Source organism: Stomoxys calcitrans, chromosome 1, assembly GCF_963082655.1.
Source record: "Stomoxys calcitrans chromosome 1, idStoCalc2.1, whole genome shotgun sequence".
In the NCBI taxonomy this organism is placed as follows: domain Eukaryota; kingdom Metazoa; phylum Arthropoda; class Insecta; order Diptera; family Muscidae; genus Stomoxys; species Stomoxys calcitrans.
In genome coordinates, this window is record NC_081552.1 from 94,023,430 (window position 1) to 94,036,218 (window position 12,789).

General features: G+C 37.8%; 1 protein-coding gene across 1 annotated transcript; it reads right to left on the bottom strand.

The window, feature by feature from the left end:
- Positions 1–423: 423 nt before the first annotated feature.
- On the bottom strand, positions 424–1,223 carry LOC131994296 (probable ATP-dependent RNA helicase vasa-like). Its single transcript, XM_059361025.1, has 2 exons — positions 808–1,223; positions 424–727 (listed from the first exon to the last, which is right to left on the bottom strand). Exons 1-2 carry the CDS (start codon positions 1,195–1,197, stop codon positions 719–721), a joined length of 399 nt encoding a protein of 132 aa, XP_059217008.1. The 5' UTR covers positions 1,198–1,223; the 3' UTR covers positions 424–718.
- Between the last annotated feature and the right edge of the window lie 11,566 nt (positions 1,224–12,789).

The following is a 12,789-nucleotide window of genomic DNA, read 5'->3' on the forward strand; positions in this document are numbered from 1 at the left end:
AATAGTCTTTTTGTTTAACGCTCGATAATCGACACACATCCGCGTTTCCCCTGTCTTTTTCTTTACCAACACAATTGCTGACGTGTATGGAGAATTGCTGTAACGTATTATTTTCCTTTCTAACAAATCACTAACAATTTTCTGCGTTTCCTCACGATCACGAACCTACAATCTACGGGGAGAGCAGTGTATTGGAATATCATCAGATAATTTAATCTGCATCCTATAATCAGATGACTTTTTATCAATTCCCTTTGGAGTTATATAACGATTATGAATAAGATCTTCTAAAGTCTTCTTCTGGAATGAATTTAACAAAGGATTTAGATCAATATCGTCCGTACGTATCACTTGGGAATTCACAGGACTATCATAAGAATTGCTTATCGTAGATGGTGTAGACACCGAGGTCATATTATTATTGTCATTTATTTTTCTTGTGGATTCAAATACTTCTATATCATTCGTAGTTTCCTTGACTTGAAGTAATTTTACATTAAATGCATGCATAAAGTTCCGTCCAAGAATCATTGGAACATGAATGCTCTCGTTCGGAACAACAAGTAATTCTATTTGTTTAGACGATTTTTTAAATTTTATTAAACAAGAAATATTTCCATATATTTTCAAAGGGGAATTGCCAACTCCAACATACGAAGTTGGTATTAAATTCTTCGAACGTATCACACCAGTCGGTAATAAAGACATCTTAACCAAACTAATTGGGCTACCGGAATCGATCAAGCACGAAATATTCGCAGAATTAGTATATTTGGATCCACAAGAATATTTAAAGGCCACACTTACCATTTGTGTTGTGTCTACAATATCATTACTACAAAATATGGGAGCAGTAACATTCATCCTTTTAGGACAATCCTTGTAAAAATGTCCCATTTGGAAACAATGGAAACAAGATCCCGGTGGACGTCGAGGCTTATTGCAGGTGTTCTTCATATGTCCAAATTGAGAGCAATTGAAACATCGTATGCCTTTAGTATTGTCACGGCCTTCTTTATGAGTACTGACTGTTTTTGACCTGCGTTTCTCGTATCTATCTATTCCATGCATCAATTCTTGTAATGAGTTTGATCCGTATAGAATGGATATGTTGTTGGTTTTATCTTCCATTCCGTCTATTATAATGTCAACCAGTTCTTGCTCGTTGATTTCGCCTTCTGCTGCAATAGTTTGCATTGCTACTATATAGGCAATACACGGCTCTGTTGGTTTCAACTTGCGCAAACGCAATTTTTGATAAACTTCTTCTTGCGTTACCGTTCTCTTGAAAATGTCTAAGAGCGATCTCTTCAACTCCTTATATTCTTTGTAATTTGAATTTTCCATGAACTCTCGCGCAGTTCCAACCAGCAAATATCTTAAGCACATATATTTTTCTTGGTCAGTCATATTTATAGTGTAGCTTTCAAAAGAGTTTATCCATTTTTCAATATTTCGTCCATCATTCCCAGAAAATTTCGGAACCATCATAGAGAGCTCGTCATAATTGATATTTGTAGAAACCTTTTTTTCCACCGTTTTCTAAAGATTCAATTTGGTTTCGAAGAGCCAACATTTCTTGCTTCAATCTCAAAACTCTAATTTCACTCTCTAGTTCATCAGCTTCACGGGATAAAACGCTTGAACGAATGAAAGGGTCTGTTACCTGTGATGGAACAGAAGGTCTAGAAAATTGTCCTCGAAGTAAGTTTGCAGGAACGGAAACTGAGGAATAATTGACGGAGGGTACGGAAGAAACAACAAAAGAAGATACGGAAGGAGGTACGGAAGTTTGTGTTTGCGGAAGAACATCACAGGACACGCCAATTGCTCTATTGTTAAAAGCGACACCCAATGTATTTGTATTCATTAAATCGGAAATAACTGATGAAGTCCGGGCGGCAGAAACAGAAGCAGCAGTCCCTGAAGTACCAGGAAATTGTCTTTGAACTGTATTTACAGGAACGGAAGCAGAATAATTATAGACGGAAGAAATTACGGAAGGAGGCACTGAAGTCTGTGTTTGCCGAAGATTTGCACAGGATACGCCAATTTCGCTGTTATTAAAAGCGACACTAAATGTATTTCTAGATATTAAATCGGTTGAAGTCCGTGCGGCAGAAAAACAAGCGGCAGTTCCAAGAACCAATTCAGTTTGATTTGTGGACTCACCATTACATTGAAATGACTGAAGCAAATTTTCAGGATCGGCAGTTGCGAAATTAATAACGGGAGTTTCATTCAAAGTATTGGATGACATTGTAGTGACAGTTGCAGAATCAGAAGAAACCACATTTCCAGAAGGCAATTCAGTCTGCTTTGATGGACCACCGTTAACTTGCAAAGAATCATATAATGTTCTCAATTGTGCAATTGACGCTGTTTCTGGAAATTCCACATTTGAAGCTTTCAAAGCTGAAAGAATTCTTTCTCGAGTAGGGCGTGAATCCATATTTAAAAAACAATTTTTTTTTTTTTTGAGTCTTCTTTTTTTTTATTTATTTTTTTTTTGGGAACCCCACACCTGAATTGTAAAGCTTCTGTCAACAAACTGACTCTTATTATTATATTTTTCAAACAAACAACATTAAAGGAACAAGCTAGTCTACTTAGTTTCATCAAAAGTTTCTTATAAATACGAGTATAACAAGTTATCATATTACAAATATGTATTTTTTCACCTTTCTCTTTTTCCTTTAAAGCCGCTGTGAGAACCGGCCGTTGTTTTAATGAAGAATAGTGGCAAAGTGTTTTGATCTGTATTGTAGCGTGTCACCCTATGCCTGATTGGAGTAGAGCGACATCTGGTTTTGAACAGTCGCGTTTTTTATGGCAACTAGGGAATACAACCCTGCGTTACCATCATATGTAACCTCCCCTTACACAAATGTGACTACTACAACGACAGTTCAGAGAATCATATGTTATTTGTTTTTGCTATTTTGGAAAAGCAAATTTCATGATGGTTCCTCGGTGGACATGATGGCTTGGGGGAACCATGATGGTCAGTATGTGGAGGGTGACAAGTTCTTTTTCGATTGGGTTTTGGCAGCAAACGGAGATGGAGCCATCAGTGAATATTAAAAAAAAAGGAAACACATGTGAATTAACAAAAACAAGTAAAAGCGTGCTAAGTTCGGCCGGGCCGAATCTTATATACCCTCCACCATGGATCGCATATGTCGAGTTCTTTTCCCGGCATCTCTTCTTAGGCAAAAAAAAAAGGATATAAGAAAAGATTTGCTCTGCTATTAGAGCGATATCAAGATATGGTCCGGTTTGGACCACAATTCAATTATATGTTAGAGACCTGTGTAAAATGTCAGCCAATTCGAATAAGAATTGCGCCCTTTGTGGGCTCAAGAAGTAAAATAGAGAGATCGATTTATATGGGAGCTATATCAGGCTATAAACCGATTCAGACCATAATAAACACGTATGTTAATGGTCTTGAGAGAATCCGTCGTACAAAATTTCAGGCAAATCGGATAATAATTGCGACCTCTAGAGGCTCAAGAAGTCAAGATCCCAGATCGGTTTATATGGCAGCTATATCAGGTTATGAACCGATTTGAACCATATTTGGCACAGTTGTTGGATATCATAACAAAATACTACGTGCCAAAATTCATTCAAATTGGATAAGAATTGCGCCCTCTAGAGGCTCAAGAAGTCAAGACCCAAGATCGGTTTATATGACAGCTATATCAGGTTTTGGACCGATTTGAACCATACTTGGCATAGTTGTTGGATATCGTAACAAAACACGTCGTGCAAAATTTCATTCCAATCGGATAAGAATTGCGCACTCTAGAGGCTCAAGAAGTCAAGACCCAAGATCGGTTTATATGGCAGCTATATCAGGTTATGGACCGATTTAAACCATACTTGGCACAGTTGTTGGATGTCATAACAAAACACGTCGTGCAAAATTTCATTCCAATCGGATAAGAATTGCGCACTCTAGAGGCTCAAGAAGTCAAGACCCGAGATCGGTTTATATGGCAGCTATATCAGGTTATGGACCGATTTGAACCATACTTATCACAGTTGTTGGATGTCATAACAAAACACGTCGTGCAAAATTTCATCCCAATCGGATAAAAATTGCGCACTCTAGAGGCTCAAGAAGTCAAGACCCAAGATCGGTTTATATGGCAGCTATATCAAAACATGGACCGATATAGCCCATTTACTATACCAACCGACCTACACTAATAAGAAGTATTTGTGCAAAATTTCAAGCGGCTAGCTTTACTCCTTCGGAAGTTAGCGTGCTTTCGACAGACAGACGGACGGACGGACGGACATGGCTAGATCGACATAAAATTTCACGACGATCAAGAATATATATACTTTATGGGGTCTCAGACGAATATTTCGAGTAGTTACAAACAGAATGACGAAATTAGTATACCCCCCATCTTATGGTGGAGGGTATAAAAATTATATTTGTTTTATTGAACTGTGTCACAAAATAAACAAAGTTGAGAAACTAAAGAAATAACTTAAAACTAAAATTAAAAGTTTTGTGAAGATCTTAAACTTATAAAAAAAACTTTAAAATATAATGCAAAAGACTAAAAACAATATATATATATTGTATATATATATATATATATATATATATATATATATATATATATATATATATATATATATATATATATATATATATATGTATATATATATATATATATATATATATATATATATATATATATATATATATATATATTTATATATATATATAAATATATATATATATACATATATATATATATATATATATATATATATATACATATATATATATACATACATATATATATATGTATAAATATAAAAAATAAATGAAAATAAACAAATCGAAAAGCTGAAAAAAAGTTAAATTGTTAAAACCTAAAAAGGGTAAGTTATAAAAAAAGGAAAGGAAACCTGTAAAGAAAAAGAAATATTTATTGAAGAAGAAAACCCTGAAAAGAAATAAAAAAAATCAAAGCAAATAAAGTAAATTTTAAAGCTAAAAACCAAGGTCTAAAGAGCTAAAGCCAAGACTCCTCAGCCTCCACTGCCATATAAAAGACTTCAGCAACTGCAATTGTGATATCCATAACGACTGTCGCTACTCCACCGAGGGCCCTAGACGCTGTCGCATACCCCAGTGAATCTTATATACCCTCCACCATGGATCGCATTTGTCGAGTTCTTTTCCCGGCATCTCTTCTTAGGCAAAAAAAGGATATAAGAAAAAATTTGCTCTGCTATTAGAGCGATATCAAGATATGGCCCGGATTGGACCACAATTAAATTATATGTTGGAGACCTGTGTATAATGTCAGTCAATTCAAATAACAATTGCACCCTTTGGGGGCTCAAGAAGTAAAATAGAGAGATCGATTTATATGGGAGCTGTATCGGGCTATGGACTGATTCAGACCATAATAAACAAGTATGTTGATGGTCATGAGAGAATCCGTCGCACAAAATTTCAGGCAAATCAGATAATTGCGACCTCTAGAGGCTTAAGAAGTCAAGACCCAAGATCGTTTTATATGGCAGCTATATCAAAACATGGACCGATATGGCCCATTTATAATACCAACCGACCCACACTAATAAGAAGTATTTGCGCAAAATTTCAAGCGGCTAGCTTTACTCCTTCGGAAGTTAACGTGCTTTCGACAGACAGAAGGACGGACGGACATGGCTAGATCGACATAAAATGTCGCGACGATCAAGAATATATATACTCTATGTGGTCTAAGACGAATATTTCGAGTAGTTACAAACAGAATGACGAAATTGGGGGTATACTAATTTCGTCCTATGGTGGAGGGTATAAAAAAAGAAAATTAGATAGGGACAACATTCGAGCTTTTTTTTACTACTTACCCTTTGGTTGAGTTCTATACAGTGGCCTAAACATGATATATAATAAAGGATATTTGCTTGCCCATAATAAAAGAAAAAAACTTTTTTAGACAAGAACTGACTGCGACAGATACACTTAAACACGACAATACTTACCAAAGACTAGACGGACGGACAGACGAGCACCTAAAAGGGACCCTATTGGCCGCAGAGGCTGCCACCAGGACCACAATACCCGGAGACTCCATTGGCATTTATCCGGAACATTTATCCATTAGGAATCTGAAAACACACAAGATTTAGAAATTAACTTTGAAAGCCTTCATTTTGTTTGAAAATTATTTGCTAATTTTGAAGAATTTGTTAGTTTTGGTAACTTGCATCTTAGTTTTTCTATCTACCCTTTTGTTATTAAAAGCTTTGTTGTTAATATCAAAATTGAGAGTATCAGGGAAGTTGTGACCTCTAAATAAAACAATGCCGAATTTTGTAAGAATGAAATATTTTCGTTTTTTTTCCATTTCCATGAAGGGTTAGGAAACTAAAGAAAGGAGAAGGAATGGTGTAATGAAAAGGTAAGTAAGCTGTTGGGGTACTTCGATTTAGTGGGCCACGGGAGCACCATGGTTTGGGGAAGGTTAGGCCGAGGCATGCCATGAAAGACCGGCATGCCAGCGAACCGATAAATACATTGTCCTGTGTGTTTAATTTCCAAGTGTTTACGTACCCGCTGTATTTGTCCATCCACAAGCTGGCTGAGATTAGTTTTTTTTGTCTCACCTTATACAATAGCAATTTCGTATTTTGGGGTAAGTATTTGTTATCCATCAAATACGAAAATGAACCTAAAATTCTTTTTGTTTTTTGTAGGGTAGCTCTTGCGTGGTTGTTAAATTTCATTAGTTTATTGAAGTTAATGCCCAGGTATTTAATTGATGTTTTAAAAGGAATGTTCGTGCCCTCGAGGGAAAGTTGCAGTTGTTTACTTTCGGGTACTACATTTCTAGGACATATGCCTGAAGCATTTCTGATGCTGATGGCCTCATTGTGTTTATTCTAATTCCCTATTTCCCATATGTTTGAGATGTGCTGATGCTCTATATAGCGCTTTTTTGGCGATGGATGATAAGCGTAAATCATGCAGTCATCAGCGTATAAGATGGCTTGCGTTCGTGGGTGGTATGCGAAAAATCGTATAGAAGGAGATTAAATAAGAAAGCAGCCAGTACGCTACCTTGAGAAACATCAATTTCGACCCGGCCAGGCGGAGAAAGTGCAAATTGAATTTGCACAGTAAAATGTCGGTTCATAACAAAACTGGGGTCAATTCCAGTTTCCACCATTTTATATATAATTCCATTATGAGACGCAGAGTCGAAGGCCTTCTCAATATCAAGCGCTATGGCGACCGTCCAGGACTGGTTTCAGAGGTTGTGGGTAATATCTGTGTGAAATTTGAGTAGTGCATGTTCGGTAGAGTGAAATTTTCTAAACCCAAACTGATAATCTGAGAGGGTTGATGATAAATTTATGCTCAATCTTCTATTTCATAACTTGTTCGTATATTTTACCCACATTAGAAAGCAATGAGATTGGACGATACTCTGCTACCATTTTACTCTCAGGCTTCTTCCTGACCGGAATTATATAGCCTTTTTTCCACTCCAATGGGAAGTATCCCAAGTTAATACAATTATTAAAAAAATTCTAGGAACTGCGAGGAAGATTGAGGTAATTGTCGCAGAATAATGTTTAAGATTCCATCAGCACCACCTGATTTCTTGTCTTAAAAATTGTTGCAGAATTTGTATATTTGGCAAGGCACAGGGAAGAGAAAATCCGACAACCTCGAGTCAAAATCAATGACCGGATTTTGAGGTGTTGTCTGACTGAGTGTTTCCTCGTACAAAGCCTGGAATTTTTCAGCAATCTCACACTTATTATCAAGATATATTCATTTACAGGTAATGGCAGTTGTCCAACAACAAAATATTGAGTGCACTATCTGTCAAAATCAGTGATTAGTGCAACTTTGATTTTGTGTATGTAACTAGTTCGCGCCTATTAATTGTTTGTGAGTCTATGGTTCTTAACCATAATGCACACACACAACCAAAATTCGTTGACAGATAGTGTTCTTCGCAAGAAAAAATTGTATTCTGCTGTGTACGGTACGCTACCTGGTAATTATGTCATGCTTAGTATGCAGAACAGTATTATTGTGTGTTTAGTTAAGGCAAAGGGAATATTTTCTCCTTTCAACTACTTTGTAAGTTGATAGTCCTGGTTTTATGTTTTTGATGGTCCTGGTTTTATGTTTTGCACTCTATAGTTTAAATGTTGCGTATGTTCAATATGTTAGTATGCAGAACAGTATTATTGTGTGTTTAGTTAAGGCAAAGGGAATATTTTCTCCTTTCAACTACTTTGTAAGTTGATAGTCCTGGTTTTATGTTTTTGATGGTCCTGGTTTTATGTTTTGCACTCTATAGTTTAAATGTTGCGTATGTTCAATATTGATGATCTCCTTAATTATTGTTTTTATAAGCTGTCCTATGAAATATGTTTATAAAATCTTTCTGCCAATAGTGTTTTATTTTAAAAAGTTGCCTTACTTTCTCCGAAAGTGGAAATTGCCTTGTTCTATTAGAATTTTCTGAGAGTCGGACTCAGATGTGACTACGTTGCTGAATTTTCTAATGCATTTGTCAATTTCCGTAGTTTCTATTTATAGGAGGCATGATATTTCTATGCCATTCCGGATATTGTTCCAGTTGGTATTCTTGTACGATGTGAACATTTGTGGAGATTTTGTAACTATTGCAGATGTTGTGTGCGCGATGTCAAAACTTGAGTAGGGCCACTAACCGTGTTATTGTGAATGATACAAGGTGTATTCGATTGGCAACACGGCATAACAGCCGTATAGGTGCCGGTGTTCATGACTGGTGGCTTGGGGACAAATACAAACAATGAGAAGAAAGGTGAAAGAAAAAAAGGCCATTACAGGAAATTTTTGGAAAATGGACGATTTCCTTCCATTCTCTTGGATTTGAACATTGAAGCTGGTTGGAAGTAAGGAGTCGAGTGAAATCGAGTGTTTTTTGTTGTTGTGAAATTAAAGCCAGGCATATGCCTTGTTGTATGACCTAACCAACACTTTTAAAGAAGAAGAAAGAGATGCTAATGCTTTTGTTTTTTATTGATGGTTAATTGTGTGCCAAACAAACATTGAAACTTGAATTTGTAACCTAAATATGAAAAAGTTAAACCTGAAAAAAAGACTTTAATCTTAAGAGCTAAATGAACTTACTTGCTAAATAACCTGCAAAGTAAAATAAACTACCCAAACACTTACAAGTTTAATAAACCATAAACTTACAAGCTAAATAAACCAAAAACTTACAAGCTAAATAAACCAAAAACGTACAAGCTAAATAAACCGTAAACTTGCAAGCTAAACAAAACCTCAAAATTACAAGCAAGATTTGAACTACAAATATAAACGTATCCTTTCGGCCACGTCCAGCCACCTTCAACGTGGGAGACGCAGCAAACTGGCATGCTCAGGCCGACATGCCCCATGTAAAGCCCTATGCGGACGGTTGAATTACCATTAACTTCGGACAAACGAACTCCAGACTTGACTTTCTTATTTTTCTTTTGTTTCAGCCTATATTTGTAAAGAAAGAAAAATGCAAATGTTTATTAAGTGGTTAGGCAGGACAATCGTGTATTTAGTTTCTTTGAAATTTACCTTTTTTAACTTTTGTATACAAGGTGCCCAAGGCGTCTCAGGTTGAGCCCAGCTTAGGTAGCTTTGGCGTAGGTTTAAAGTGGGGGTAGTGTCCCATAAGTGAGGCCGATTGTGCTGTCTCTAATGCAAGAGAATCTAAGAAAAATACATGCATATGTATATTTTTACATATAACGCCACTGAGAGAAAAAGACTACATAAAAAGAACATACAAACAATATTAATGCAAATATAGGTACCAAACACAAAGAAAAAAATAAACATACTTACCAATAAACAGACAGACACATACGGACGGACAGATCAACTGAGGGTCCATCTACCGGTACCAAGCTGGTGCCATCATCATCTACCGATCTGGGAGTCCATCTCGCATTATTCCTGGTCCTGTTCCTACACTAGAAGAAGAAGAGAAAGGCCGTTTCATATAACTGTTTTTTTTCTAAGTTTACTCTGATTTTTTTTTTGATTATTTCTTTTTTTTATCTTTTAAATTTCACATTTTCCGAATGTTTGCATTTACTTTCCTATTGGATTTCAAACTAAATTCCAATTGCAATTCTGTTTTGTATTTTAGTCGTTCGCTAGAATAAAACTATGAAAGATTTTGTCCGGTAAATCCTGGACCTCCGAACACCACCATAACAAAATGGCGCCCAACGTGGGGCCGAAATGAGTCCTTTTAGTGTCAATAATTCTTTCTTTCGCGTAGAAAATTCCTATGTTTACTTGTTCGTCGATAATGAGTCCCGTTTAGGTCATTAAATAGTCCCTAGCGCGTTTACTATCTTTAAGACCCAAGTTGAGCAGACTTTTTCTAGACGGAATTTGTTTTGGGATATGATCGTTTAGAACTAGAAGTCTTAAAAGCTTTGTGCGAATGAGCTTTTAATTGCTTTTTCGTTCGAGATGGGTTTTGTCCCTAATTTCATTGCAATAGCCCATTCATTTATTTTTATCAGTCCTACACAATATGTAATCGTCAAGTGGAGGACGTCTCATTTGGTGAAGTCCCGCCCAGTCGAGTTGGGAGACTCTGGAAGACGAGCAGCTTCATCAAAGGAGACGATAGATACTTGAAGATTACAGTATGTGCATCAAAGTGACGGTTTTCTCCTCGCCCTTGGTCTTGGTGACTAGTTGTAGCGATACCTAGTGCCATCAAATGCCTTTGGACTTGGAGGAAAATGTCTACTTCTGCCTACATTTTTCTATATTTAGAGTCAATATTATTAAAGCTAGTTATAGCCTATTTGATTTTGGACTTACCTTTTTTTATCACGGGATACACACTATTCTTCGTCCTCATACGCATTCGTGGCTTAGTCCATGGGCTGTAGAGTCAGGCAAAGATTTATGTTTCTACGTGTTGTCCATCGTAGCTAACTTTCTATCTTTCATGTTTTTTGTCTTCTGCGTTTACACTCACGAAACCTTGGAAATAAAATACATTAATTTATTAGAACATGCATACACTGGCACTATACGATACGTACATCATTTTACATTTACTTACCTTTTTGTTTAGTTGTTACCTACCACCGATCCGTTACATGAATTTGTAGTTCCTTTTTCCCTTCGGCGTTTTTACTGAATACTCGTTCGGGAAGCAGAGAAGATTCTGGGCGTCCCAGGATGCAGCCAGGAACTTCTCGGAATTTTCAGGCGAATACAACCCAACCAGCTCGGACTTCCACGATAGCAACAACAACCACAACGGCAGCCAGCAATGCACCCATCTCATCAGCGCTTTCGTCCGTTGCTCCACCACTACCTCCAGGCATGAACGATTTGTCTCGGCTATTCAGCAGCACATTCGGCTCGCAAGGCCATATATCCTCTCCAACTTATAGCCCACTCACTGGTCTCAATGTCCCAGTGCCTCCAGCAAATCCGGCTATAAGTATTGGCATGCGCGAAATTATCTCTTCAGCCGTTGGTCTACCCCGAATAGAGTTCGAGAGGGAACAGACAGAAAGAATCAACAGCTTGATACCTACCATTGTTGAAGCTACTAAAAGATTGTTAGGAGTGAGTAATTCCGTGCCTCCTAACAATGTACCCATGGCTCAGCTGGCAACAGGACAGCCTGGGCGTCCACTACTAGGCCAGAGACACCATATGTCCTTGGGGCCAACGCAAACGCATCCGTCTAGGGGTTTGCCACATATGCAGGCACCAGTAGTTCCACCAGTCTCGTGATATCAACGGGCCGGGGCATTATACTCACAGACACCGCCTTTTGTACCAAGCAGCAGCGCTGTCCCACCATCATCTATACCAGCACCACCAGTTTCAGAGGCCGGCGGTCTTAGCATGCCATCGGTGTACCGTAATTCCTGGCCACAGCCAAACTATTATACGCCCTTTAATGAGACGCCACAACAGCCTAATACTAGTGAACCACCACCATATTTGCCGCCGCCGTTGCACCAAGCGCATTTCCCAGGTCCTTCTTCACATTTTGGAAGGCTTGGAAGCAGCACACACACGGATTCGGCCGGCAAGCTAAATCTGGCTAAATGAGGCATTAAATTTGATGGAACCTCCAAAACCATGAACGTCCAAGAATTTATATTTCGCGTAGGCGAGTTAAAACGAGATTATGATTGCCCTGAAGGCGAGTTTCTAACCAAATTCCACCAACTCCTGGAGAAACCAGCTCTTGACTGGTACTGGAACCACCGCAAATGTGTGCAATTTCCATCTTGGGAAGAAATTGAGAGGGCTCTGCTGACGCAATATCAGCGGTTCGAAAACGAATTCCAGATTCAAACGCAAATTCTGAATCGTCGTCAGCAGCCCCAAGAATCCTTCGAGGATTTTTATAATGCGGTGATTCAGTTGCGAAACCAGCAGAAGCAACCCTATCGAGAAGCGGAAATGGTAGAGATTATGAGGGGCAACCTGAAAACAGCATTGCCGCAGATGATATTCTCAGTGAGAGTTAACGACTTGGGAAGCTTTTACTGAGAAGTTAAAAGAGCGGAAAGCCTTCTCGCAAGCCACCGTCAGCAGTACATCCATTCCACTCGTATATACACACGGCAGATGAAAGTCCACATAAAAGAATAGGCAGGGCCACAGCCACCGTCTTCTTTAATAAAATGTCTCATGAAATAACTTTCTTTTTGGTACCATCTTTGGGAAAGTCTCTT

Bases quoted from the DNA above. Each gene is read 5' to 3' on its own strand.
- LOC131994296 (XM_059361025.1), bottom strand. From the start codon at position 1,197: ATGCAAACTATTGCAGCAGAAGGCGAAATCAACGAGCAAGAACTGGTT.